The following is a 27,161-nucleotide window of genomic DNA, read 5'->3' as shown; positions in this document are numbered from 1 at the left end:
GAACGTCACAGAACTAACTTTCACCCCCAAACACAAAGGTTATTTTTACTATTTAAAAGTTCTGTGTAGGGGCTGGAGAGATGGCTCATCAAATAAGAGCACTGGATGGTTTTTTCCCGGAGGACCAGGGTTCAGTTCCCAGCACCCACATGGCAGCTCACGACTGTCTGTAACTCCTGATCCAGGGAATCTGACACCCTCACGCAGACATCCATGTGGGCAAAATGCCAATGTACATTTTTTAAAAAGTTAGGTATAAACGTGTGCAGCTGTGTGTAGGCATGTGCATGTGATATGTGGGTATGAGGGCCTCTGAGGCTGGGGTTACAGGAGCTTATGAGCTGTTGCCAGGTGTGGGTGCTAGGAACTGAGCCCAGGTCCCTTTAAAAGAGGAGGAAATGCTCTTGGCTGCTAAGCCATCTTTCCAGTCTCCTGACTTACTCTTGAAGAGGACCAACATTGTGCTCAATCTTATACACGACATTCAAAGTGTGACTCGCACACCAGGAAAGAAAAGCAGCTGTGTACCAAGAGGTGCACGTGCCCTGGCTGATACCAAAAATATGTGTCATTTGAGAGGAGCCCTAAGAGGGCTCCAGGGATCTAGCTGGCTCTACTTTAACTGCTACGGGCACACAGGTCAGCTTCCTAGGTCTGGTTTTTGTCACCACAATGTTGTTTTAGTGTGTGCATTTTTCACACAATGAAATGACCCTCAGAAGTCATGTGGATGCCTTTTTTTGTTTGTTTTTTTAGATTGGAAGCTAAGAGTCAGCTGAAGGGCCCATGGAAAGGTGAGATTAATACCATCTGTGTGCGTGACAGGATCTGGCTTGCCGTGAGGGCGGCTTCCTCCTCCGAGGACTCGTCGGTGTCCTCCTGGTTCGTCAGGGTCAGGCTGGGGGTGCTGCTGGAGCATGGGTACCCCTGGAGGGATGGCGTGTCTCCTTTGTCGATGCTGTCCAGTGAACGCCGGCGCACTCCCCAGTTGAAATTATCCATGCTCTCCCCCTAGAAAAGCAAGACGAGGTCTCTGAGCACTCAGCCACGTGCTTATCGATGGGCAGAGATTGAGACACCCGGAAACACACACCAAGGTGGGGAAAAAAATTACTGAATGCATTATCAAAAGCAGAGACTCTATCAGCCCATCCGTTTCTTTCAACATTTAACCCGTCATCAAATGTTCATAGTTATAGAGGTTAAAAATCATTTGGGTATTTTCACTAAGTCATTTTCTTGATAATCCATCTTGCACTGCTGGGGGACCAATTAGATCTATGCTCTAGGTCATTTCTACTCTAATACACAGGCACGGATGAGACCACACAGAGGACAGACACCAACGGAGACACAAACCTCACGACACCAGGCTACAACTTACCTGCAGCTCCTGGTTAGCAAAAAGGAAAACACACAGAGTTAGAAAGAACGAAGACGCACATTCAAATATATGCTACGCTTTTTGGGAGAAGAACTCTGTGATTTCTCAAACCCAGAGACGGATGTGAGCTCTGGGTTTAGCTTTTTTTCGGGAAGCCAACATGTGATTCGAACTGGGGAAGAGCTGGAGACAGACACGTAGAACAACGCTTCCGCCGTACACTTCGGCAACACGGAATTTACAAAAATCTTCCAAATTTACACGGCTAATACTTGGTACAATGCAATAACTGACTCAAAGAACCCACATCGAACTGACGACAATACGGGGTTACAGTGACTTTGTCTGCAGGACAGCTGTGGTGAAACGCAGTAGTCATTTATCAACAGGATTTAAAATCAAGATCATAGTGATCAAAACACTACCGTTGCCAACTTCAAAAGAGGTCACAAGGGAGACATTTCAGCTTCTCTCTGGTTAGGATTTATGCTATGTTTGTGTGGAGCCATGATTCTGAAGAACATAAGTCTTAACTGTCTGAAGCCCTGGTGTGACAAATTATACTAAGCTGGCAAAAAATGATTAATTTATGTCCTTTACACGGAAGGGATTGTCCGAAATAAAGGTTTCAAAAAAAATTTTTCCCCCTAAACAGAGGAATTAATTCTTTTTCAAATGGAATTTTAGATGGAAGATGTTGTGCATTTCTGACAGGTGAAGCCCAAACTGTTCAGGCTGGGGGCCCTTCAGCCCTGTCCCCTGTCCCCTGTCCCCTGTCCCTTTGGCTTCATCCTGGCTGTTTTTCATGGTGTTCTAGATGCTCCAGGGTTCTGCAAGGTTAGGGTTTGAACAGTACCTTCCTTCAACTTACATTGTAAAAATGACCATGTTGCATTAGCACATTAATGGCACTCGGCCTTAAGATGTGTTTGGTGAATGAATGAATGAGTAAATGAATAAATGAATTCTGCAGGCTTTCAAAGCCAGGGGCTCTGTTAGGAATTTCATTTGTTTGGTTTAACCATCGAATCCAAGTATTTCTTATTGCTGCTGCTGTTGTTGTTGTTATCTATTATTATTATTATTAACCATGGCTGTATGTAGAAAGTCTGTATCCTTGGCTTAATTCTGGGGTTCAGACCTCCCCCACTCCCCCTAGGTCACTGTGACTTGGGGTGAAGTCAGGACTGCAGATACTTCAGCGTTCTAAGGAGCTGAAGGCTGGCGTCTTTCCTGCTGACATTTCAGAGGGCTGGGTGAACTCAAACACATCCCCAGAGCACTTTACAGGAGAAGGGCAAACAAAAAAGCAATAACCTTAACCGTTGGAAAAATGTCAAGAGCCTTTAGAAATCTGAATTCTGAACAAGAAAAAAAAAAAGTAACTGCAGAAGGATTTAGAAGTGGCTCATCGAGGTAGGTGGGGGCACCGGGCCGCACGCCATTGCGGTTCCCACCCTGGCTGCCACAGCCTGTTCTACGCTTCCTTCAATGTGTTCTTCCAAAGGATGAATGTGAGCATACTCTTAAAAAGCTTTCAAAACATGTCCTTTTAGAAGATACAAGTATAAAAAGGGAAATGGGGACTACCCATAGGGTAAGAAAACATAGGTTTAAACCTTTCCTTCTAAAGGCGGCTTAAGCCTATTGGCACGCGTGCGGTGCCCAGGCCCCGGGCTCCTATCTTGGCAGGGTGGGCTGAAGCACCTCCTAGACTGTCTCCTGTTGACAGCTGACTATATGACACGGTGGCCACAGCGAACAGCCCCTCGTGAGAGCTGAGGGGTGCACACGAGCTGCCTGAGTTGACGCTTCAGAAAAAGAAACACGCAACCACGGCCCAGGGTATTTCACCTTAAGCACTTTTCTTCCTATTTATTAATATATAATCTGTAACAATTTCAGGACGTCCATATTTTGGGTCTATTATCATCTTTTCAGGTCTAAGGGACTGTCATTTGGGGAACTGACTTGGGCTACAGGAATGGCATCCCAATAGTCTAAGACAACATCTCCCTTCTATTTACCATGGTGGTGGCCTCTAAAACCAGCGGGTGCTTCAACCTGGGTCAATGGATGAACTCTGAAGGGCTGAGAGCATCTGGGAGAGCAATGTCTCCCCTCTCCTGAGAGCATCCCTGGTACTGATCTTTACTTGGGCACGTGAGGTCACAGAACGCTGACGGTCATTGGGCTGCTGCTTGAGACCAAGTTGGCCTGGAGTGCAGCGGGTGGGGGCCTGGAGGCGTAAGGAGATGGCCTCAGAGTCACGCTGAATGTGGAGAGAGCTGCCTGGGCTGACAAACCTGCTCTCTGCACTCGGATTTCTACTTAGAAACCCTCAGTCAGGAGGTAGGTCAGGGGCTTGACCTTCCTAACGCTGCCGTCCTTTATTACAATTCCTCGTGTTACGGTGACCCCTCCACCCCAACCATAAAATTATTTTTCTTGCTACCTCATAACTGTACTTTTGCTACTGTTACGGATTGTAACGGAAACATTTTGGAGGTTTGCCAAAGAATCACTGGCCTAGATGGGCATATCTAGACGGGATGGGCTTATAAACGGAAGCCCTTTGGGTATCAGAAGAAACAGGCGCTGGGGAAAGTTGAAGAAAAAGTGTCTAGGCCTGCCAGTCAGAGGCCCTCAGGCACCCGCCAGAGGCGGAGCTCTAGAAAGCTGACACTGTCATACTGTCACTTTAGTGACCAATACGGCCATGCTTGAGCCGGGCATGGTGGCTTGCAGCATCTACACTTGGGAGGCAGGGGCAGGAGAAGTGGCATGAGGGTCAGGCCAGGGCTGAGGAGACCTTGTCTCAAAACAAAATCAAGGAACTTATGTTTGATCAGTTTTAATATATTTACTATTAATTTATTAAGCTCACGCTAAATAAATATTTAAATCTATGACTATGAGACTAAAATGACTATAATGAATTTGGTTTTTTGCTTTTTTCCTTTTACTTTATAAAGAAAGAATGGACTCCTCTTTTATTTAGGTTCCTTCTGCTACTAACTAATTGTGGTAATCATATTTAGTTAACCTTTCTTGATTTTACACTAATCTCCACAGGGGAGGACGGCACGGTCCGCGGCTGGCTCAACCGTGACCATCTGTACACACCGAGAAGCCCGAGTTCTTACCTCTGCATCTTCCAACTCAACATCCAAGAAGTCGAAGTCCTTGAAGACGCCAAACTGCTGCTCGCTGCTGCTGTCTTCCACGGCAACTTCTTCTTCTTGAATCACATCCTCGGTGGCGGAAATCAAGCTCGTCTGTTGGTCCCCGACTTCCAAGTCCTCATTTGAAGAAAACACAACCTGACGACCCCCCAAAGGAAAAAACAAAACAGTTTGCCCACCAGTTTTGTCAGTCTGCATCTGAGACCCCAGCCCCTCCAGAACCCTGCCGGCCTCGCCCTCCCACGGACGCAGAATTTCCGTTTAGTCTTCATGCCTAACTAGTTCAGCCCCTGACCAGCATCGCTGCCAGCTTTGGCAACAGACAGCACCATCTCCTTTTTATTCCTGGTGAAGGCCAGGACTTAGAAAAGGCAAGCACCACGACACATCGACTCTGGCACCCTTCACCTGTATGCTACTGGGTACTCACGGAGGGATTCTTGGGGAGGCCGGATTCGGGGCCACAGAGGGAGAGCACACTCATCAGCTTCTCTCGAGTTCGCCGCTAACAGGAAGGAAATTCCACTGTTAGTACTGGGTGGAGTGAGATGGTTCTAGGGTGACTGCGCGATCACAAAAACCGATTCTTCTATGATAGTACCTGTGATAACTGCGGCCTTTTCCAGCTGACGGGGACCAGGGCGTTGGACGTGGAGCCAGAGGAGGTGGAGGACGTGCTCCTGGTGACCGCGATCACCTTTGTTTTCCCATTCCTTCCCGCCGCACTGTGCTGGCCTCCATACTTGTTCCCAATGATGGGTGTCTACAGAGAAACAAACGCCAGCCTTGACTCAAGCTTCCGCGCCCAAGGGACTTTCAGATGTTAAATGTTAACATCTACTTTCAAGTTTTTTCTCCAAATAAGCAAGAGAGCTGGTTGAGCAAGCCACGAGGTGCAAGCCAGTAACTGGCCCTCCGTGGCCTCGGTTTCAGCTCCTGCCTCCAGGTTCTGGTCCTGCCTTCCCTGGATGATGGGCTACAGATTGTGAGATGAAATCAACCCTGTTGGTCATTGTGTTTTATGACAGCAACAGAGACCCTAACCAAGGCAGCCCAAACTGTAATATCTGCTCCCCTAGGGATCTTTATTTTAGAATACACAGCTTAGACGGTACCTCCTTTCTGAAACACATCTCTACCAGTGAGGCATCATGATGATCACCAGCCTGCTTCCTCAGAGCCAGCCCTCGCCTTGCCTTCCTAGCCAGCTTCACAGTACCCACCGCAGTGCCCCATGCCAGGTGCAAGTTCCGCTAACTGAGGTCCGAGAGAAGAAGCAAGGAGGCCAGAGCTAACAACCGTATCGACCGTGGGGCATCATCTTACCTCGGAGATGTCGAAGTGAAAATCTAAGGTCTTGCCGGGCAGCTCCTTTGAGACGTTATTGAAAATTTTAGCGAAGGAGATTTCGGGGGAGCCTACGTCTACTCCGTAGGCCTTGGGGATGTCATTGGGGACGACAAGACTTGCGGAGCGGGACACCACCAGCTTCAGGATGTTGAGGGCTTCCTTCCAGTAGGGGCTCTGGGTTCAGAATCAACACAAGTGTTACAAGTGTGCACCGGGAGAAACAATCCCCAGCGTACACCAGGCTGTGAGAACAGCACAGCTGTATGGTGCCTATAACATGATTTTCCCATTGAGATCTTTTAACAGAAGGTCTTCTGAGCTATGAAACACAGGAAGATCTGAGTTATTATTGGTAGGGTTGGATTATCACACACAACAGAATTAAATAGTGCTCCCCCATTGGAGGACCTTGTTTTTCTCTCAGGGAGTACTTTATAAATCATTAATTGGGAAAGTCTTATGCAGAGATCTGACAAGGAATCACATCCATTTGAACTTTCAAGGTGAAGTTTTCGCTTCAAAGTCATCTTAAATAGATGACAAAAAGGTTTTAGATATATACATTTTAGATGTATATTAAATACCAAAACACATTCTGAATTTTAAAAAAAGTCTCTTATTATTTTATGTCATGTATATGGACGCTTTGCCTACACATGTCTCAATCTCACATCTGTGGGGTGTCCACAGGAGACCAAAGAGGGTGTTGATCCCCTGGAACTGGAGTGATAGACTGTCGTGAGCTGCCACGTGGGTGTTAGGAATCAAACTGGGGTCCTAAGAAGAAGCAACATGTGCTCTTGACCAGCAAGCTATCTCTCAGCCTCTCGACTTTGTTTCTTGATTACCTGGGTCCCAACATAGGTGACACTCAGGCCTGGCTGACCTTTAGAGGAAGCTTTTCTTAGGTTTACATATTCCGCCAACATAGGAGTAACAGACACGTCAGATGTCTATGTGCAGAAGAATCATTATGTAGCAAAGAATTTATAATGATTTTTCTTTTGTTTTAATGTACATGGGTATTTTTTGCCTACATGTATGACTCTGCAACTCATGTGTGCCCTTCCTGAGGCGGCCAGAAGAGGGCATCAGAGCCCCTAGAACTGGAGCCATGGACGGGCCTGAGCTACCTACCGCGTGGATGCTGCAGATCAAAGCTGGGTCTTCAGGAAGAGCAGCCGGGGCTCAAACACTGAGCTATCTCTCCAGCCCCTCATAGCCATTAAAAATATATATTAAAAAAGAATACATGGGAAAAGCTTTTTGCCATCGGAGCCACAATCCTAATGATTCAGACATGTTCATAAGATTTGATTAATTTCAGATTGGGAAACTGGTGAACTCAGTATTTCCCTTTCAGAATTCTACTGCAGTGAGTGCCTGTGTTGGTGTAAGTGTAAAATAGTCATCTGGGAAGGTTCTCAGAGACTCTGTTCTTTGGATACTTTATTTTATTACTAATGTATTTTAATTGTGTGTGTGTGTGTGTGTGTGCATTCGCGCACATGCAAGCAGATGCTCAGAGTCCGCTGGATCTGGATGACAGCAGTTGTGAGCTGCCTGGGGTGGGTGCTCTCAGGTCTGCTGCCACACAATGTTTCTAAAAGTTTGTTTTTATCTAATATATAGCACCTCACCAACACAGACAGTCATACAAAGAACGATATACGTCCCAGCCTTAGTTTTCAGAGATGGTAACTGCTGCTGTTTGTACGCCCTCTGGACCTGTTGCAGACTTACATCTAACAACTTACATCTAAAGCCCCACGATGGAAGCGAGGCGATGATCACCGGGATGGTGCTCCTGGGCCAGTTACGTGGTGGACGTTTTCAGTGTAGGAAGTATTCCGGAAACATCCTTGGTGCTCCCCACCCCTGCGTGTCTAATATGTCTCAGAGTTTTTATGCTCATGAAGTATCCGAATCAACACTGCACGCAAACCTGGTGGCCGTGAACCTGGTGGCCGCTCACCTGTACGTATTTGCCGATTGTCTTTATGATCTCCAGATTGAACTGCTTGGCTGGGGCTGCGGACAAGTCAATGTGACTCAGCAGACTGTAGATGATCTGTAGCAGCGACTGCTGCATGCTGGACAGTCCCTTTTCCAACAGCTGAAATGACATTGAAAGGCAGACTCTAGGCAGGCTGAACAAAAACTTGACAGTGCACTTAACGACGCCGGAAAAACACGATAGGTTTGATCTGCCAGTTTGCTCAAATGGTCAGAGATCAGGAGACGTCTCAGGCACCTCCACCACATTCCCTTCTGTCAGAAAGGGTAACTGTTTCTCATGTCAGCAACAGTCTTCAACAGTAAATATATAAATAGATATTATTTATTTTAGGTTAAAGAAAGAACAGCTGCACTGCAGTCACCAAAGAATGATGGGCTACAGTTCACAAAGCTATGGAGTAGCTAACTGATCTTGCACAAGATTTAATCCTATGAAACTGAATGAGTAATCGCCACCTGGACCCTTGATGGCCAGTTCACACACCTCTGACCATTAGAAAGAAACATACCTTTCAGTTGAAAATGAACAAGCAAACAGAAAACCAAAAAAACACTCCAAGAAGATTCTATTCTTTCTTGAGTTTTATTTCCTTCCTTCCTGGAAGTCATTCTATTCTGTAGCCCAGGATAGCCCCTCCAAACTGCTAGCCCCAGTTTCTTGATGGTTATGATTACAGGTATGAGGCTAGGTTCCAAGTATGAATTTTGAAGCAATAAAATTTGTACCTATTCTCCAGGATAAACACCACCGCAAACACACCTTTTCTCCCCCCCCTCCCCCGCCAGTAAAAGAAAGGTTTCCGGTAATTCCTATGCTGACTAGTTTTTATGTCAATTTGAAACAGGCCAGGGTAATTCGGGAATAGTGCCCGCCCCTCAGTAGAGAAGATGCCTCCACCGGACTGTAGGAAAGCCTGGGAGGCTGATGTGAGAGGGACCAGCTGCATTGTGGGTGGCGACAGCCGGGTAGATAGATGGTCCTGGGGTCTGTAAGAAAGCAGGCTGAGCAAGAGTCCACAGCATCCCTCTGTGGCCCCTACAGTAGCTCCTGCCCCAGGTTCCCGCCCTGTCTGAGCTCCTACCCTGACTTCCTCAATGACGCACAGTGATAATGGAATTGTGAGTAAGCTGAAATAAACCTTTCCTAAGTGGCTTTTGGCCAAGGTGTTCTATGACAGCAATAGCAATCCTAACTAAGACATTTACTTCCATGTCAACTAAGGCAACGATGGGAGGAAAACATCCAACTTTAAAACCTGTTTGTACTTGAACCGTCTGTATCTCTCTCGTGCTCTGGACTCTCTGATGCTCTCTAATCACTCAATGCAACTCAAGACAAGTTGGTACCACAGCGCTGCCTCTATAAATAGCCACTTGACAGTTTCATCACCGAGAGGTCCAAAACCGCCTAAATTCACCTCTGCCAGGTAAGTCACAAGGCTGAAGGTCGCCTCTGAGAAAGAGTCATGCAGGTACCGGCACACCACGTTGATCCAGTTGGCGCAGTCTCTGGAGTAGGTGTGCGTGCTGTACAAACTCATCATGTGAGCCAGGTTCGCCAGCGTCGGGCACTTCTCCTCCGCGCAGACCTGGAGAACACACACGCTTATTCCAGTTGCCCACAACTTAAACTTGCTTTAGGCAAAATTTTTAAAGACATAATTTGAGATGCACATTAAAAAGTCAGAAAAGTTAAAACGGGAAAGGGAAAACCCAAGGCACTGCCAAGAGAAATGCAGTAGAATAGGGGTCCTCAACCTGTAGGTCGTGACGCCTTCGAAAACCCATCTCCAGAAATATGTACATCACGATTCATAACAGTAACCAAAGTGCCATTGTGAAGTCGTGATGAAAATAGCCTCATAGTTGGGGGGCACCACAATGTGAGGAAGTGTACTAAACGGTTGTATCGCTAGGAAGGGTGAGAACCAGAAAGGAAGGGAAGGAAGGGAAGGAAGACCAGAAAGAGGACAGACAGGTGCAGCACTTGTCTGGGTTTTACACTGGACAGCGTTTACAGTCTATATCGCTGTCCCTGGTGAAGTCATCTATGGGTTATATCTATCTATCTATCTATCTATCTATCTATCTACACACACACATATATGCATGTGTATGTATATGTATGTATATATGTGTACATACATATATGCATGTATATATGCATGCATGTATGTACACATGGATGTATCATAAAGTCCGGCCTTGTCATACTGTCTATTCAGTTTTCTTTTCATTTGTCAAGCTTACTCTTCCATTTTATTCCTAATGCGTTGTATCCGTTTCCACAACTGCCTACAGTATTTAGTAAAGAGAATATTGCCTCTGAAATATGCATATGTTTAACTAATTATTTCAATAATTCAGAGGACAGCTGACTGACCCGAGGGACCTCAAGTCCATGTCTTGGCAATTATCCATGCTCAGGCTGGAGATATAAAGGCATGCATGTACAACTGCAGAAAATACCAATGCAGTACCCTGAAAATCATTTTATAAATTCCCCAAAAGCACTGATCTCATTCATTATCCATAAATCCAATAAGAGAAGATGGAGGCGGGTGGGGTGGGGGAGGGGTGGGGGACTTGGTTTCTCACTTCTATTTTAATGTAGAATAACCTAATGATTTAAAAGTCATATAATCTTACAATTTCACAATGACTATTTATTGCTAGAAAATTGCTAGAAAATTGTCCTGAATAATAAAACATTCTTTGGAGATTTTTGTTTTTGCTTTTGAGCCTTGTTATGTAGCCCAGGCCAGACTTGAACTCGCTGGGATTACAGGTGTGCACCATCACCTCTGGCTATACTAAATTCTTACAAAAGGGTACTTTTTCCTCAACATTGATTTTTAAGTACTTATCTTCAAAAAGGGAGAGAATTCCTGTCTGTGCAATATTATAAAAAGGAAAATAACTTATGAATTAATTTCGACATTTGGAAGCGCAAAGTTAAAATACAATCCAGTGATTAAGAAATATTCTGTAACAAACTTTTTGGCAAGGTTCCTGGCATAAGGAAAGGGTGTTGTCTGGCCAGAGATGCCGAGCTCTCCAGGGCCACAAACTGAGATCCAGTGATATTTGCATAATGAGGAAGCACATAATAGCAGAAAATTACTCTCAACAGTTCCAAGTGGGAGAATAAATTGAGGAAATCAATTTAACCCACTGCCTGCAGGTTTCTAAAAGCACACACAGTGGGAGCCATCCGGTGCTGCTCTGTAGGAGAAAGCACACTTAAAAACAATTTAGCAATCACAGAAAGCCTGATTTGGATTCTTAGAAGCAAAAAAAAAAAAAAAAAAAAAAAAACCCAAAAACAACAACAACAACAACAACAACAACAACAAAAAACCCCAAAAACAAAAAACAAAACAACAACAAAACCCCACTGTGGGCTTGCGGTGTCCTGATGAGGTGATGCTGCGAGGACACCAGCAGCCTTGTCCCAGGGGCTGTGACATCCTTCAGCCCAGGCGTCTCAGCGACTCCAGCATTCAGTGGACTGGCTACCGAACACACTCCGGCCCCATCTTAGATGCTTCTTTTCCCCTATTTGAGGTCTTTGCTTTTTTTAAAAACCCCAATTAAGCCACTTATATAGTTTCCCCTCATGTCTCCTCTCTAGCTCCTCAGCCGGGGTTGGGGAGAGACCTTGTTTGTATTTTCCTAGCGATGCATAATTGGAATATTAAAATGAAAGCCATTTTTAATAAATTTCATATCATCCTAAACCCTTCTCGGTGAGAATGCTTTGTATAAGGTTGGTTTATTTTAGGCAAATATTTTCCAAAATATCATTTCATTTCAGTCGGTTTTCTGTGAAATTCTTACTGTTCTATTGAATGTATTAAAGAAATCTAGAATAAGAATCTTCGTGCCACCTTTTTCTGCTACCATATACAGTTCCCTTTCGATTTCATTCCATTTCTTTATTTACTGCGCATGTGTGTGGAGGTCAAGGGACTCCTTGCAGGGGTGGGTTCTCTCCTTTTGTCCACCACATGGGGATCGAACTTGGGCTGCACAGGTTGGAGGCTGGTGCCTCTTCCCACTGAGCCATTCTGTCAGCTCAGGAGTTGGGATTTTTAATTTTTTAATTTTTTTAATTTTTTGAGACAGGCTCTTATTCTGTAGCCAAGGCTGGCTTAGAACTTACCATGTAACCCAGCTGGCTTCAAACTCACGACAAAATTCCTTCTCAGCCTCTGAGAACTGAGACCACAGACATGAGCCTCCACACCTAGTGTACCGTGTTGAGGAGATTGATATGTTTCTGTTAACCATGACAAGCGGAGATTCAGCTATTCATCTTCGGCTATTTCAGAATCTCTTTGTATTTAATAAATTATAATACATTTAGAAATTCAAGTAGGGAGGGGCCTCAATGCTCTAGTTGATTAATAAGCCTTTTTTATCTTTTCTGGATTTTTAAGGCAGGGTCTCGTTTTGCTCCTTGGCTGTCCTACAACCCCCTCGGGACACTGGGGTGCCCTTTGCTTGTGGTGATCCTTCCTCCACGGGCTGGTGCCACCTCGCCTAGCTCTTTGTATTTTTTGGTCCTCTGTATTACCAAGCAAGGTAGTGTCAAGGCCCTCACTGCTGCTGTTCTTACCGCTGTTGCTTAGCGCCCTCTAGTGGCTCTGTTCGCAGCAGCGTTGCGCCCGACCACAGGGGTTGAGGGTGGGGTAAGGGGGGTGTGATGTTCCCTACCCTGGGCTGTACGAACCAGCCTCTTCCCTTTACTGTGCTGCCCATTAACCGAATCACCGATTGTAAGAAAACTGTTTCTGGAAAAAGCTCTTCAAGAACAGGCAGTTTCCTTATCCCTCTCTCTGGGAAATTTCCGGTTTTCCCTGCCGGGTTCCAGTTTGCAGCTGTGCAGTCAGTCCTTCCCTGTCTCCTCCCGGCTTGTTGCCCACCGGTTACTTCCGGGTGCGTTATTATTTTTAAACGTATCTAACTTTTATTTGTAATTGTTTGTTTTTAAATTTGAAAATTTCTCCCTCCAAGGGACAACGGCTGACGCACACATAGTCGTACATGTATAAATAGGAATCTTACCTTTAAAAAGCTGTTCAGACAGGAAATTATTGAAAGTGTAAAATGTCAAAATCCTATTTGACGAAATTAGGAGACATACGTTTTCAACACCTTAACAGAGGATATAAAAATAGCTATCCTACTGCTTTCGGAACTACTATGCAGTGGGAAGGAAAAATAAGGGAGCAGAGAGAAAAGAGAAAAGAAAGTTAAAAAGAAAAAAAGTAGAAAGGATTTTAGGAAACTCAAGATAGACTATGGCTGGTCGTTTGGGGGGCGCTGCCCAGGTTTTTTTCTCCTTTAACAGGTCGATTTAATTTGTGTGTGTGCGCGCATGCTATATGTTTGGGGGGGGCGGGGAACTGAGCTCATGTCTTCTGCAAAAGCAGCAAGGGCTCTTAACAGGTGGTGTCTCCCAAGCTTTCTGCAATTTCCTCTGCCCAGAAAACTTCGATTCCTGGTCCCCTCACAGCCTCTCACTCAGGAATTTCACCTTGGTGGCTCTTATTAGATCTTCACTATTAGCCCAGACAGCAGAGAGACCCCTAGAGGCTCTGTCCCCACTGCCTGGAGCCTCACCAGACTCTAGGCTGGCCTCCGCTTCCATGCCTATGTCCCCGCTCCATGGCCCATGAGGACGGCAGCTCTATCTACCTCTCACTGAGTCGAGAGCTCCCACCCCCAGGGCCTGGTCTGGCTTTGCCAGTAAATGAATGAATAAGGGAGAGACAGTCAGAGCGGTAGAGGAGAAAAATAGGAAAAGGAGCAGAAAAAGACTCAGGACGCAGCAGGGTCACTGGAATTCGATATTTTTATTCACTGGCTTCGGTGCAGCACCTTATGATGGACAGAATAAACACGAGAGGTAAAATTCGGAAAGGAACAGCGAGAGGACTGGCAGGACAGGACGGCGCCCACACCCCAGCCTTTCAACGCTGCGTTCACTTACCTTTGCTATCCGGCTAGCTGTCTCTTTGCAAAACTGAGTGGGGCTGTCAAAATGCTGGATTAGGTGAGGCAGTAAGCAAAGGATGTTCAGAGGAAAGCCTGTTGGGTGGGGGGAGAAAAGCAACAAGAACCAACTTTATTGAACAATACATGGAAGGCTAAAGGCGCGCTTCAACTGTCTAGAGAACGCATTTTCATTTTATGGGATATCTGATCGTATAAATTTTTACCAGGTAATTCATCTAACATGAAAAGTTACTACTACTACTACTACTACTACTTCTATTCTTGTGCAGAAATTAGCAACTTTGCAAGCAATGATTGGTCTACATGCCAGCTACAAGTGAAATTTTAGGCCAAGGCTGGAGTCCAACGGCTGTGTCTGTTTAGCACTGGCAGGACACTAGGTTCACCCTCCAGACCCCCACTGCCACCCTTCACGAGTAATGACACTAACTGACCATGGTGACCTCACCTGACAACTGGGACGGATCCACCAGCGAGTGCTTGGAGACGGAGATGAGCTGGCTGAGGAGGTGCACGGTCATCTCCTGGGTGGACGCCGAGGTAAAGCCCTTGAGGAAGAGCTGCTGAAGGCCTGGGAAGTTCCCCCAGTTCAGCTTGCTCTGCACGCTCTCAATCTTCTCCCGACTCTCGGACTTATCCAGAGGCAGGTGGGTGAGCAATTTGCTGAGAAGCCGGAGAGCCAGGAGGTATTCGTACTCGTAGTCGGATTCCAACAGAGACGCTGCTATCCAAAAGATGGTGGCCATCAGGTTGCCCGGCTCCGTCGGGGGCTGCGTGTCATACACGCCTTTCTCTCTCAGCGAGGAAAGGCTTCGAGTCCTCGCCAAGCTGCCGCCATGGTTTATCCGTCCATCTGTTATGTCCAGTGTGTTACTCCGTCGCCGGTCACCTCTGCGGTCACCGGCTAGACTTAACCTCAAGGAGTTACTTCTTGTGTCGCCGTTGCATCCCAAATGGCTGCTGCTGTTTATGGGACTTGTGCTTAGATTGAGCTGGCCAGTGCTTTTTCTGTTAGCTGCATACTTGTTTCCCATTACAGGATCGTGGTACGAGGTTCTAAAAACAAAAGAGATAGGTGGGGCTGGAGAGATGGCTCAGTGGTTAAGAGCACTGACTGCTCTTCCAGAGGTTGTGAGTTCAATTCCCATCAACCACATGGTGGCTCACAACCATCTGTAATGGGATCAGATGCCCGCCCTCTTTTGATGTGTCTGAAGACATCTACAGTGTAATCACATAAAAATAAATAAATCTTTTAAAAAAAATCTGTGCTATAAGATTTTAAGGTTGTGAGTGGGCATTCTTTGTGAATAGGGACGTTCTTTAACAACAACAAATAAAAGATATGAGCCGGGTGGTGGTGTCGCACGCCTTTAATTCCAGCACTTAGGAGGCAAAGGCAGGCAGATTTCTGAGTTCGAGGCCAGCCTGGTCTACGGAGTGAGTTCCAGGACAGCCAAGAGCTACACAGAGAAACCCTGTCTCAAAAACAACAACAACAAAAAGATATGGATGGATAGATGGACAGGTAGGTAGACAGATAGATAATAGAACAAAAGAAAGAAAAAAGGAATGATAGAAAAAAAGAACACTTTCGCTACATTAAATTTATTCCTAAAAAATTGAAAAAGTAACTTTTTTTAAAAATCAGTTTTGACACAACATAAAAACAAAAAGTGCAACAAGATTTCTTCTGCCATGGCTCTGTCTTCTGAGCTCAGAAGAGGCTTTCACCACTAGAGCAGTAATAGCTCAGCCCCGGATGGAGACACGAGTCGCCTCTACCTCAGACCCTGCCTGCATCATGGCTGACAGCTGGACACTGCTCCCAATCACACACTCATCCCAAGGGGCCCAAGCATAAAGAAGTGTGACTTCTTCTGCACGTTCCACTGATTAAAATGAATTACTTTTATATGTGTCCCAAAAGATAGGGACGGTAAATAAAACCTATGGAGGAAAGCAAGCCGGTAAAGATGTATTTACAACCTTTGCACTGCTATGAGTAAAAATATTAGGAACCCAAAAGATAAAATAATTAGCAAGGGGAGTTAGAAATGCTTAGGCGGGAGGTGACTTTGGACATGGGATTTCAGGGATTAGCGGCCCGAGATCCTCAAGGCAGAGCAAGTGGAAGTGAGGGGCTCTGAGGAAGTGGCACTGTGGTGAAGACAAGTGTCCTGAGGGACCACCCCGGGAGTAACTGCACCCCGGTGTGAGGGACAGCAGTGGAGCTTGCTGGTAGAACCTACTTAGTAAAAAGGTCCCCGACTAGGACTGGAAGGGAACGCTGGCAAGATCGGCTCCAGAACTTTCTGCAAGTCCTCCCCGAGGACTGCTTACTCACCTGTAAGCATTTTCCATGCTTTAAAGCAAAAAATTAAAAAAAAAAATGTATGCACATGTATCTGTGAATGTCTTCAAATGGCAGAAAAGGATGTCAGACCTTTTGGGGTTGGAGTTGTGGAGTGGACGTGGTGTGGGAAACTGAACTCGATTTGCACCTGAGTTGATGCTGCGCCATGTTTCTTCCGTCCATCTGATTTCTCTCCCCTGACTTTTCTTTTTTCTTTCAGACAGGGCCTTGCGTATTGCAGTCTGGCCTTGAGAACACTATGCAGCCTAGGATGACCTTCAATTTCTCACCCACCTCTCCCCAACTTCCAAGTGGTAGGATCACAGCCAAGAGCCACTACACTACGTTTATTTGGCGGCAGGGATCAAGCCCAGGGCTCCCCGGCCACCGCCTCCATCTGCACTATCTGAACTCTTGGGATGTTACCCACACTATCGACGTTAGATACGTCTGCTGCCACCAGGGTCACAGAGACACTGGAGTCTGGCATTCAGGTTGCCTGGTTGCATGTTCTTACTGAGAGAGGGCGGACAGCAGGTCATAGTGCTTCATGGTTTCAGCCAAGGTATCAATTGCAGATTCCAAGGTGAGAAGCAATTCAATCACAAATCCCTGGGGGATAAAGAATAGATTTTCATTAATTACGTTCTGTTTTTTTTTTTTTAAATGGTAGTGGACTTCCTGGGGAGATTTAAAAATAGAATCGACCTCGCGTTTACAAAATAATTAACCTGAGCGACATGATTTGTTGATTGGTGAGCGAGTGCTCATCAGGCTAACGGCACGGGCTGATTTTAACAGCGTTGTAATCACCACAAATTGCTGAGACCCGAAGTCTTTGGCACTATCTTTGTTTCTGTCTCTATATGTACACCAAATCTGTCATCACATCTTGAAAATATCACTTTAAAACACCCTAAACCTGACCTCTTTCCCCACACCTCCCATTGTCAGTCTTTGAATGGAACCTACCGCTTCAGCCTGGACTCTTTCAACAGCCTCCGGTTGGACTCTCTGACCTGTCCGCGTAACCTCGGCAAGGAGGCCCCTCTGAGAGGCCACCCCTCCCCCCAAATAATAAAGCAAGTCATATCACATATACTTGCTTTTCTCAAAACCTTGGAGTGGCTCCCATTAGTGGGATGTAGAATCTACAAGGACTTCCGCCTTCTGGCCTGGTTAGGTCTGGCTCCTGCCTCTCAATGTTTGCTAGTTCCTCAAAGAAGACCTGTTGTCCCTGTCACAGGGCCTTTGTGCTTCTGATTCCTGTTTTTTCTCTCTGAAATGTTATCAACCCAGATATTTACAGGACCTGGTTCACTTCAACATCTCTTTAAAGATCACCACTTACCTGTGTATGTGTGTGTGTGTGTCTGTGTGTGTATGTGTGTTGTGTTTGTGTGTATGTGGTGTGTGTGTGTATTTCCCTTTTCCATGGCTCTTGAAAGCAATACCTTAGTACTTTATGGAATTTACTATTAAATAAGACTGTGTGGGCAGATTAAACCCTTCTTTCTACAATTTCCAGAAAGCCAAGACCTTGTTTGTCACTGAAGATCCAATGTCTACAATCAATCAACCCACTAGACCGTACAAACTTGAAAATCTTTAAAAATGAACCTCTGCTTTTCTTCCCATTGAAATGTAACATCCTAACACTCCTACCTTGCGGTGACTCTGGAGATCTAGGTAGTATGCAGCTGTGTGTGTTGAAAAAGCTTTCTCTAACAGACATACATTAGGATCTAAATAGGTTCTTAAATAGTCAGCAGGAGCCGTCACTCTGCTTCCTACTGCTCTGCCTGCTGCTAACTGTGTGAGTAATTGAACAGCCATCTGTGTGGATCTGGCTACAGCCGTGAATCCTTCTCTCCTAGGAGCGGCTGATCACTGCCCTGAAGGGGGGGTAAGCACTTACCTGTGCATCTTCCCCTGGGTCCCCCACAGTTTCCAGGAGCCTGGAGAGGACATCAGACAGCGTATTTGCAGACAGGGGCTGCTTCAGTGCCCTGAAAATCTGGAAGGATCTCCCAGCATAGTGTCGAGAAGAACATGAAAGGGCCGTCTGCAGGGCGACCTCGCTGAGATGGCGCTCCAAGTGTATTCCTTCTGAGAAGACACGGGAGACCATGGGTGCTTGTGTACCCCTGGGAGCTGTAACCAGAGGCTAGCTATTCTGCCACCAGTGCCCTGCAGACATGGGTTAATTATGTGCAGTACTGCACTGTGCTTGCGTTGGAGAGAGAGCTTTGTTCTGATCTTCAAGGAAGGGATCCTGAGACCAGGATGTCTCAGCCTCCACCATGCTGACAGTTGGAGACAGGTAGTTTACCGTAAAGTGGGATGTCCTAGGTATTGAATGGTATTTAGCAACATCCTAGTCACTTTGCCAACCCTACAATGAGGGCAAAAATGAACCTAGGCACTGCCAGAGGCGAGGAGAAGCAGAGCTGTTCCTCACAGACAAGCGCCATGCCAGCGTGCAATGCTTTTACAAAGACTGTCAGAATGTGTTAAATTTTAAATTGCAGAAAATGTTACTTAGGTAGAACGGGTTTTAAAATGTATAATTTCTGTTATTTCCCTTTGAGGCAGAGGTTCTCAGCTTGTGAGTCATGACCACTCTGGGGGGTCACATATTAGATATTCTGCATATCAGGTATTTATATTACGAGTCACGACAGTAGCAACGAAAATAATTTTATGGTTGGGGGTCACTAAACATGAGGAACTGTATTAAAGGGCTGCAGCATCAGAAAGTCTAAAAACCACTGCTTTAATGTTATTTTTCATAACTCTAAATTGTATTAAACAATTTTATAGTCGGCCATGTGACTATGTCACGGGTAGAAATCTTATTTTTAATTAGTAATTTTTCTTTACATCTGACACCATTCACGTACTAAAACAAGAAAAGCTTTCTAAAAATATGTACACAGGAGAATATTAGGAGATGCCTTCTAGCTGGGCATCGTTGAAAATTCAGCCATACCGACATTGTATGGCGATCAAACGTTGCTTGGTGCATTCATGGAAGGCAGTACCTGCATTTGACTGTTTGAAGACGGAAACCACGTGCTTCAGGAAGGTGGCAAGCTGGTCGGCACTCTTGATGCTGGGGTTCTTGGAGGAAACATCCTCATGGTTCCAAAGGGGCCCTCGTTTTCTGAAAACAGGGGACGGTGACATTCATTTGTCTGGAGTTGGCATCGAGCATGTGCCTTTACCTGGCACTACTTCTCCTTGACATGCACGGGAGGGACAGTGGCTGAACATGTCAGATCACGGCCACAACCTACTCCGGTCACCCTAGGCACATAAACAAGAAGGGCCTACAGCCAGTGGAGGAAGACAGGACTGGGGCTCAGAGGCGGCCAAAGAAGGAGGCAGACTAGCCCAATGAAGAGAGCATTGCTCACAGAAAAGGGAAATTTAAAACTTAGGATGCCTGTGTAGTTCCCTTCAGTGTCATTTTTTTTCTAATCCCTAATTATATTTCATAATTCTGTGACTTGGTCTCCCACAAAAAAACCAACCTCCCAATTTCTGGGTAGATATCAGAGGGACCAAACCCATATAAAATGGTTATTTATTATTCTATGTGTGTTGCACATGCGTGTGTATCTATCTATGCAAGACATGCCCTCCCTGTGGCCCTCTGAGGTCGGTTGCACATGCGTGTGTATCTATCTATGCAAGACATGCCCTCCCTGTGGCCCTCTGAGGTCGGAAGAGGACGTCAGATCCCCAGGGACTGGAGTTGGCAGAGGGCTGGGGGCCACGGTGTGGGTGCTGAGAGCAAAACCTATGTCCTTGTTTAAGAGTACAACAAGTACTCTTAACTGCGGAGCCAACTTTCTAGCCAACACATTTTTTTTAATGTAATTTATAACTATCGGCCTGGTTTTCACGGCTCTCCTATGTGTATTTTCCCAGGCGTTCTAGCACTGTGTAGAAATCACTTTTCTGGTCATTACCATCAGGACTTCTTTACCACTGCCAAACTCACCCTGCTTTTTCGAGGTCCCATGTTTTGGCTCTCACCGCGGGCCAGGCATCTCACCCTATCCTGTTTCCATCTATTCATCTATTATGCATGCTGCAGGCCATAAAAAAGTATTTGCTGGTTGGTTAATTAAGACTGTTATGACTCCAGATAATAGTGTTGTCTCTGGGCATTTAGTGATATACATACCATATGTTTTTCAAAACTAATACGTAGAAATACAATATAAACTTGTGTGTTTCAAAGTTTAGTGTTTCAGAAAAAATCTAAACCTGGCTTGCGCTATTGCACGTGGCTAGCTCGGCACGGAGGATGCTGGGACGGTGAGAGCCGCCCGGTTACCTTGAGGTAATGAACTCCATGAGGGTTTTGACTTTTCCGTCCTGCTCCACTGAGAGGTCCACCTCGCCGAGGAGGGTGGCGTGGAGGTGAGAAATGGCGGTGCTGTTGTTTCCTAAGCTGATACTAGAGGAGGTAGAACTGGAGCTGAGCCCTGAGTCGGTCATAGGGGACGGCTGGTAATCGGGTGTAAGATCGTTAATGCCTGCTGAAAGAGAAAGCCGCCCGTGAACACACACGCACAGTGGGGCTACAGGATAGTGCCAAGATGCACTGCTCATTGCTACTCACAGGCGGTGCGCGCCTGCGCGGGGGAGGGGGGTGGGGGTGGGGGGGTGGGGTAGGGTGGGGTGGATACATGAGGGCGTGGTCGGGTTCTTGGGCATGATTCATCTTCCCTGATCTCGGCAGGCTCAGCTGCAGCAATGCTTTGGAGGTGGCTGCCCTCAGCTGCACTTTGGGCGGTCCTCTGCTGCCACCTGCCGGAGACCACGGACCGCGGCAAAGTCCTAGCAATTTGGGTGTTTCCACCTTTGTGAAGGCGAGCTACGCTGTTGTAATGCGTGCTAATTTTCAACTTCATATGCAAAAAGAAGCTATAGTCGTGGCTCCATTTTACTTTTAAGAATGTGTTTCAGTTTCTATCTAATATTTATATCAAGCCGATTGTTAAAAAAAACTGTTAAAAGTTAAAACCTCACAAAATGGCAAAAGGACCTTTAGAACACAACAAACTTTGGGATTTTTGAGTGAAATTGCTTTCATGTAAAACCAGGAAGGCTCTTTCTATTTTTGCTTTTAAAAACTTTTAAAATTACATTTTTTAGTTTAATTTTATGTATGTTGGGGAGCGGTGCTAGTGCACATACAGGTGTGTGTGTGTGTGTGTGTGTGTGTGTGTGTGTGAGAGAGAGAGAGAGAGAGAGAGAGAGAGAGAGAGAGTATGGTGTGTGAGTATATGTGTGTGCGTATGTTGTGTGTTGAGAGTGTGAGTGTGTGTGTATAGTGTGTGTGTATATGTGAGTGTGTGTGAGTATGTGTGTGTGTATGTGTGCATGTGTGTGTAGGCCAAAGACGATTTGCAGGCATTATTTTTTTTCCTTCCTTTTTCTTTACCACAAGGACCTGGTCCTTGATCTGTCTTTTAGCGAGTTTTAAAAATCGTATCAGTGCTGTGTCCGCCATGTGAACAGATAAAAAAAGCAAATGAACTTTGATTCCTTAAAAAAACATTATTTTATAAATTGCTGTATTAGCAATTGTGGAATTAATAATAATAATAATAATAATTTATGAGTGGACTGTGAGCATCAAGAAAACAGATTTTAACACAGACACAACAAAATAATTGCCACCACAGAAATCTCAAATTAAGCACTTTTTCTTTTTCAACTTATATATTCCCAACCTAAAATCCCCTTGCTAGACAGCCATACGAGTAGGAGACTTGACTGCCCGTTCTTGACAACGCATTCTTTTAGTTGGTTACGAATGATTCAGATGCTACTTGAAATGACACAGCTGCATCTGAAACGTTTACACATTTCAGCCTTTCCTTGGTGTACTTTCAGTCCCATGGGATTCCAACCTGAAGGCGTTTCTACCTTAGGACCCGCAGCTTCCAAGTCGGTACCTGTGAACGTGTAATCTGAGTGTGCAGCTTGCCTGACTGTCAACACCCTGGGCTCGTTGAATTCCTTGTTCCTGAGGAGGACAGAGGCGACAGTCCGGATGTCACTGTTGGGTCCCATCACTATTAGTAAGTGCAGAAGCAGGCGCTTGCAATGTTCATACACTTCAGGGTGGCAGTGGTCAAACCCTAGAGAGGACAGGACAGAAGCATCATCAGCTCGAAGGGCGGTGTGCTTGCCACAAAACCCATATGACGAAATGGCAGCATGTGGGGTCCTGACATGCAGTGGTGTAGTGTGAGTGCCCCATGCCCTCCGGAAACTCCAAATCAAATCTGCATTACTAAGAACAGAATGGGGATACTACCTCAGGAGTGGTTACAGTACTCTTTGGTGATCAATGAGAGAAAGAGACAAGGAAAACAGTCTGTGTATGCTGAGTTCACACCCAGGGCACACCCAGCGAGTGTGCAAGCTATGGGGGTGCAGCCCAGCCTCCAGAACCCACAAATATGAGTGCTTACTGTATAGAAGAGATGCCATGGAATATTAGGCATTACACAACTTAGTCCTAAATTGGTTGTGGTAAGTTCCCACACACAGTTATAAAGGCCATCTACCCACTATATACCTAGGGAGAATTGGGGTAACTATTTTTTGTTTGCTTGTTTTTTGTTTTTTGTTTTTGTCTTTTTGAAAGAGGGTCTCATTATGTAACATGGCTGGCCTGGAACTCAAGAGATCTATCTGCCTGCCTCTGCCTGTCTCTCAAGCTAACGTTTACATTTGTTTCATGCCCAAACCTTCAAAACCTCTTAGAAATTCTGACTCTGCTAGGTAATTCCAGATACCTATTAATTCTTTTAAGAAAGCAGGCATTCTATTTTGCCTGGCTTGTAAGACAGAGTAAATGTCTATTTCCCATGAGAACTAGGTAGGGCAAACACTGTGCATGCGCACAGTAGGAAAGAGAGCTTCACCAGAAGGTGACTGTCTTCAGAGCACCAATGTTCCAAGCACAGAGACGTTACAGATGTGGAAGAGCCCATGCGTGCCGCCACAGACACAGGCACACTCAGCTGTCATCAGACTCTGCAGAGGTCTGGCACTTTACACACTCGGAATGCATTTACATTCTCCATTTTCTGAGGTAAACTAATGCTACTCTGTTACAGCAACACATCCCCTCTTGCTCCTGCACCCTGAGAGAATGCACAGGTGTTTGTGTGGAAGATACAAGGGACCATGGAACTGCATATGAATTGGAGTGATACGGGCTAGAGGAGTGGCTGAGAGGTAACACTGTTGCTTGGTGTGTGCGCATGACACACACATACATACACACAATGGCCATGGGGTTGTTCCCTGGTGGAAGGCAATAGACATGCCTGTGGTCAGGCTAAGTGTGACTCCCCACCGGAAAGAGAGGATGTGAAGTCTCAGGGAAGCAATACTAAAACACAAGAAACAGCAGCATCTAGAACAGGGGTCCCTCAACCTTCCCAGTGCTGTCACCTTTAATACAGTTCCTCATGCTGTGGGGACCCCAATCAAAACATTATTTCATTGCTACTTCAGACTGTAATTTTGCTATAAATCACAACATAAAAATCTGATGTGCAGGATATCTGACATGCAACCACGCTCCCCCACAGAAAGGGATGTTTGGCCCCGGCCCCCAAAGGGGTTGCAAACTACAGGTTGAGAACCACTGGTCTAACCACCTTAAAATGGTCCCGGGATCACAAAGAGGAGGGATTTGAACTTGTTTACCTATAAAAATTGCATGAAGAAGAAGATGGAGGTAATTTCCCCATTCCACCTTCACGCTGTGGTCAATGATCAGATCTGTTAGCAGGATCACGGCTATGTTACACCTGTGACAGGAAGGACACGGGGTTAGCAGCTTACCAGAGGGGAAATGACCCAGAGAAAACTGTACAAATGCCTCCAAGACTTGAGTATTCTACGGAAACACACTTTTCTAGAGGGGGAAAAAAGAGGGAAAAACATTGCAGCGGAAGAGAACAGTCACAGCGACAGCCTTAGCACAAAGCACAGGTCTCGGAGCTCACTGGAGTCGAGGGCTCTATTTCTTTATCTTGAATCCTCAGACCTACCGTAATACCACAAACAGCACTCCCCCCCAAGAGGTGTTTAGTACGTGTTTGGTGCGTTGATACATTCTGAAAGAATGTAGTAATTGTTTTCCTTCTCACTAGAATTCAGGTTAATCAAATTCCAAAACAAAACAATAGCAAAACCAGTGCTGACCACAAAGAAGTCACTTTTTTTTTTTCAGATGTGGTAACTGGGTCGTAGAAAGGTCAAGTAACTATGCCAGACACCCAGAAGAGCAGCAGGGGCGTCAGACTCAGTAATGTTAACTTTGCGCACTCAGAATACAGTTTTGGATCTTTTAACGGACAGGTCTAATTTTGGTGCGGTGTCTTAGTGGGGGCGACCACGCCTGCGCTGTGCTGTGGTGTCAGACAGTGTCTGGGCAGCTGAAGGGGATCAGCTGCCGCGTGGTTCGGTATGAAATAGGAATGACGCTCTAGTCCACCTGTGAAGAGGCAATCCCGGAGATGCTGTTTCAGGCACGTAATCCACCAGTGGTGACCAGCATCCTCCAGCTGGCGGGAAGGGCAGAGGTTCTCCTTGATTACGCTCCATCACTTTCAGGCGCCAATTAGAATAAAGTGGCATTGAATCACCTATCAAGATAAAACCATCTCATTTTCTGCACCGTCTGACGGCTGACGTACGCAAGCTCTATCTAGTAAGACACCCCACTATCCACAGCATCCAGAAGGGATCCAGACAATTTCTTACTACCTTGATACACATTTTCAAGGGAGACGGAGGCACAAAGGTTATAAACTTGGGGGAAGAAGAGATTGGGAGACCGATTTATTGATCGAGTCTCCATCTTCAAGCAAATCTATACTGATATGTCCTGTGTCTCCCCGGTTGAAGGCCAGACCAGGAGACCATCTCTTAAATAAAGCTGCCGTGAGACAAGGATCTTCCAGGAAGTTATTTGGTTCTAAATTTCCTGAGACGGGGCTGATACAAACCCATCTCTGGAAGAAATCTGTTCTACTACCCTGGGCTGCAGGGCACAGAACAAACGACACCCGGAAATGTGAATTCTGTGTGATGTGGATAAGTCACTTAACCTCTCTGGACCTCAGTTCCATGATGCACAACATGAGGACAGTATACCAGATCCTCCAGAGTCCGGATCTGGTTATGATGTTTCTATTCTGCCCTTCCCTTCCTTCAAGTGGCAGGACTACTTGGTTAGGACTGATCGCTAGGGAAGTAGAAGAGAAAACTTCACCAAAATGTGGATCCATAAGATAAGTTAATCTGTTTAAAGAACAACAGCCAGACAGCATACAATGTCTGTTCTCTGACACTTCTTTTTGAGGGGGGTTGGGGAGGGACAGGTTTTCTCTTTGTAGCCCTGGCTGTTCTGATTCTCACTCAGTAGACCAGGCTGGCCTTGAACTTGGAAATCCATCTGTTTCTGCTGCCCGAGTGCTGGGATTAAAGGTGCGCACCACCACCGCCCAGCTCTCTGACACTTCTTGAGAACAGATTCTATATGCTATTTGAAGCGAATCTGCACCTAGAACAAAAACCTTCCAGCTTCCTGCTGCTTAATAAATTCATTCCTTAAACTCAAGATGCCTCAGATCACATTAGAACTACTGGCAGTTGAATACAATTTTCAAGCGTTTTAAAACAATTCCTTGGAAGAACAAACTCATTAACAAGGTTAACAATACATGTCGTTGAAATAGTAAGATTTAAGGAGGATTGAGAATTACTTTTTTCCTCTTCGTAAGACCCTCCGGAGCTGCTGCTGTATCGCGACTCCAGCCTGTGATGTTGCCGGTTTAAATGACTGTTCAGTCCACCGTAGATGTCCAGGTGCACATAGCTGCGGGGAGGACGGTGGGAGTCAGGCACAGATCACAGGGAAGTGGAGTTTCTGGTGTATCGCACACTTCATCTTCTCCTTAGTATGTACGTTTTGTAGGTGCGCACATGCGTGCAGAAATGCACGTATGTGGAGACTGGAGGTTGACCTTAGCTGTCCTGCCTATGTGGCTAGCCTTAGGAATTCTTTTTCCACCTCCCCTTCCCGAGTGGTGGGGTTACTGCTTGGCTTTTAGGGGGTTCTGAGAGTCTCCCCTCTAATCCTTAAGCTTGTGTGGCAAGTGGTTTGAGTATCAAGCCATCTCTTCAGCCCCTTTCCGCCTGTCTTACTTTCTATGTGTAAAAGAAGCATACTTTATACAAAATGTTACCAACAGCCCACTAGGCACACACCAATTTCTACTTTCTAATTCAAAAGCTGAGGCTCTCAACTATTCTTCTCTATCCCATCCTATAGGGATTCTGGTACGAGCTATGGGTAGAAAGAGTAAGTACCTGCCTCAGCATACAGTGACAGCACAGTCCGCCCTTTATCATTAGAGTGTAGCAAAGAGCAGAGGATGCTGAGGAGACCATGGGAAAACGCTCAAGCGTGGAAACGGAGGCTTGCTAGAGCCTTAGCATGAAGACATTACCATGTGCTGAGACAGGGGTACTCACCTCTCTTCAAAGTTCTCCTTTAGGGCCTTACTGTCCGGGTTGCCATCTGTGGGAGCTACCATTGTATTGCTGCTGGAAGTAGTTCCTGTCATCAGAGAGAAAGAGTACCTCTTAGCTCAAGAGAGCAATAAATGTTTTGACCAATACATGACTAACACAAAAGCAAAGTGGCGACACTCACCACCATTGTATCCCTTTATTAAATCACTTTCTAATGATTTATTCTTATTTTATGTGCATTGGTGTTTTGCTTTCG

The 27,161-nt window shown here is 45.7% G+C and overlaps 1 protein-coding gene across 12 annotated transcripts in view; it reads right to left on the bottom strand.

Annotated features, from left to right (window-relative positions):
- The window catches only part of Fryl (FRY like transcription coactivator), a 229,478-nt gene that overhangs the window by 24,358 nt on the left and 177,959 nt on the right, over window positions 1-27,161 (bottom strand). For 9 of the 12 annotated variants that reach the window (XM_052198950.1, XM_052198952.1, XM_052198951.1 and 6 more), the window contains 18 exons: window positions 26,906-26,990; window positions 26,134-26,246; window positions 24,861-25,011; window positions 24,068-24,171; window positions 22,297-22,482; window positions 20,667-20,871; window positions 19,363-19,484; window positions 18,237-18,427; window positions 16,836-16,930; window positions 14,411-15,018; window positions 13,937-14,034; window positions 9,357-9,527; window positions 7,895-8,035; window positions 5,896-6,093; window positions 5,171-5,332; window positions 5,000-5,074; window positions 4,531-4,707; window positions 808-1,011 (listed from right to left, as the gene is read on the bottom strand). In XM_052198950.1, coding sequence (XP_052054910.1) covers window positions 808-1,011; window positions 4,531-4,707; window positions 5,000-5,074; window positions 5,171-5,332; window positions 5,896-6,093; window positions 7,895-8,035; window positions 9,357-9,527; window positions 13,937-14,034; window positions 14,411-15,018; window positions 16,836-16,930; window positions 18,237-18,427; window positions 19,363-19,484; window positions 20,667-20,871; window positions 22,297-22,482; window positions 24,068-24,171; window positions 24,861-25,011; window positions 26,134-26,246; window positions 26,906-26,990 — 3,086 coding nt within the window. The remainder of the gene's footprint in view (window positions 1-807; window positions 1,012-4,530; window positions 4,708-4,999; window positions 5,075-5,170; window positions 5,333-5,895; window positions 6,094-7,894; window positions 8,036-9,356; window positions 9,528-13,936; window positions 14,035-14,410; window positions 15,019-16,835; window positions 16,931-18,236; window positions 18,428-19,362; window positions 19,485-20,666; window positions 20,872-22,296; window positions 22,483-24,067; window positions 24,172-24,860; window positions 25,012-26,133; window positions 26,247-26,905; window positions 26,991-27,161) is intronic. The other 3 variants (XM_052198944.1, XM_052198955.1, XM_052198945.1) reach the window with 2 other exon arrangements.

The sequence above is a fragment of the Apodemus sylvaticus genome, chromosome 11, assembly GCF_947179515.1.
Source record: "Apodemus sylvaticus chromosome 11, mApoSyl1.1, whole genome shotgun sequence".
NCBI classification, from domain to species: Eukaryota; Metazoa; Chordata; class Mammalia; order Rodentia; family Muridae; genus Apodemus; species Apodemus sylvaticus.
This window is presented reverse-complemented; position numbering and strand designations above follow the sequence as displayed.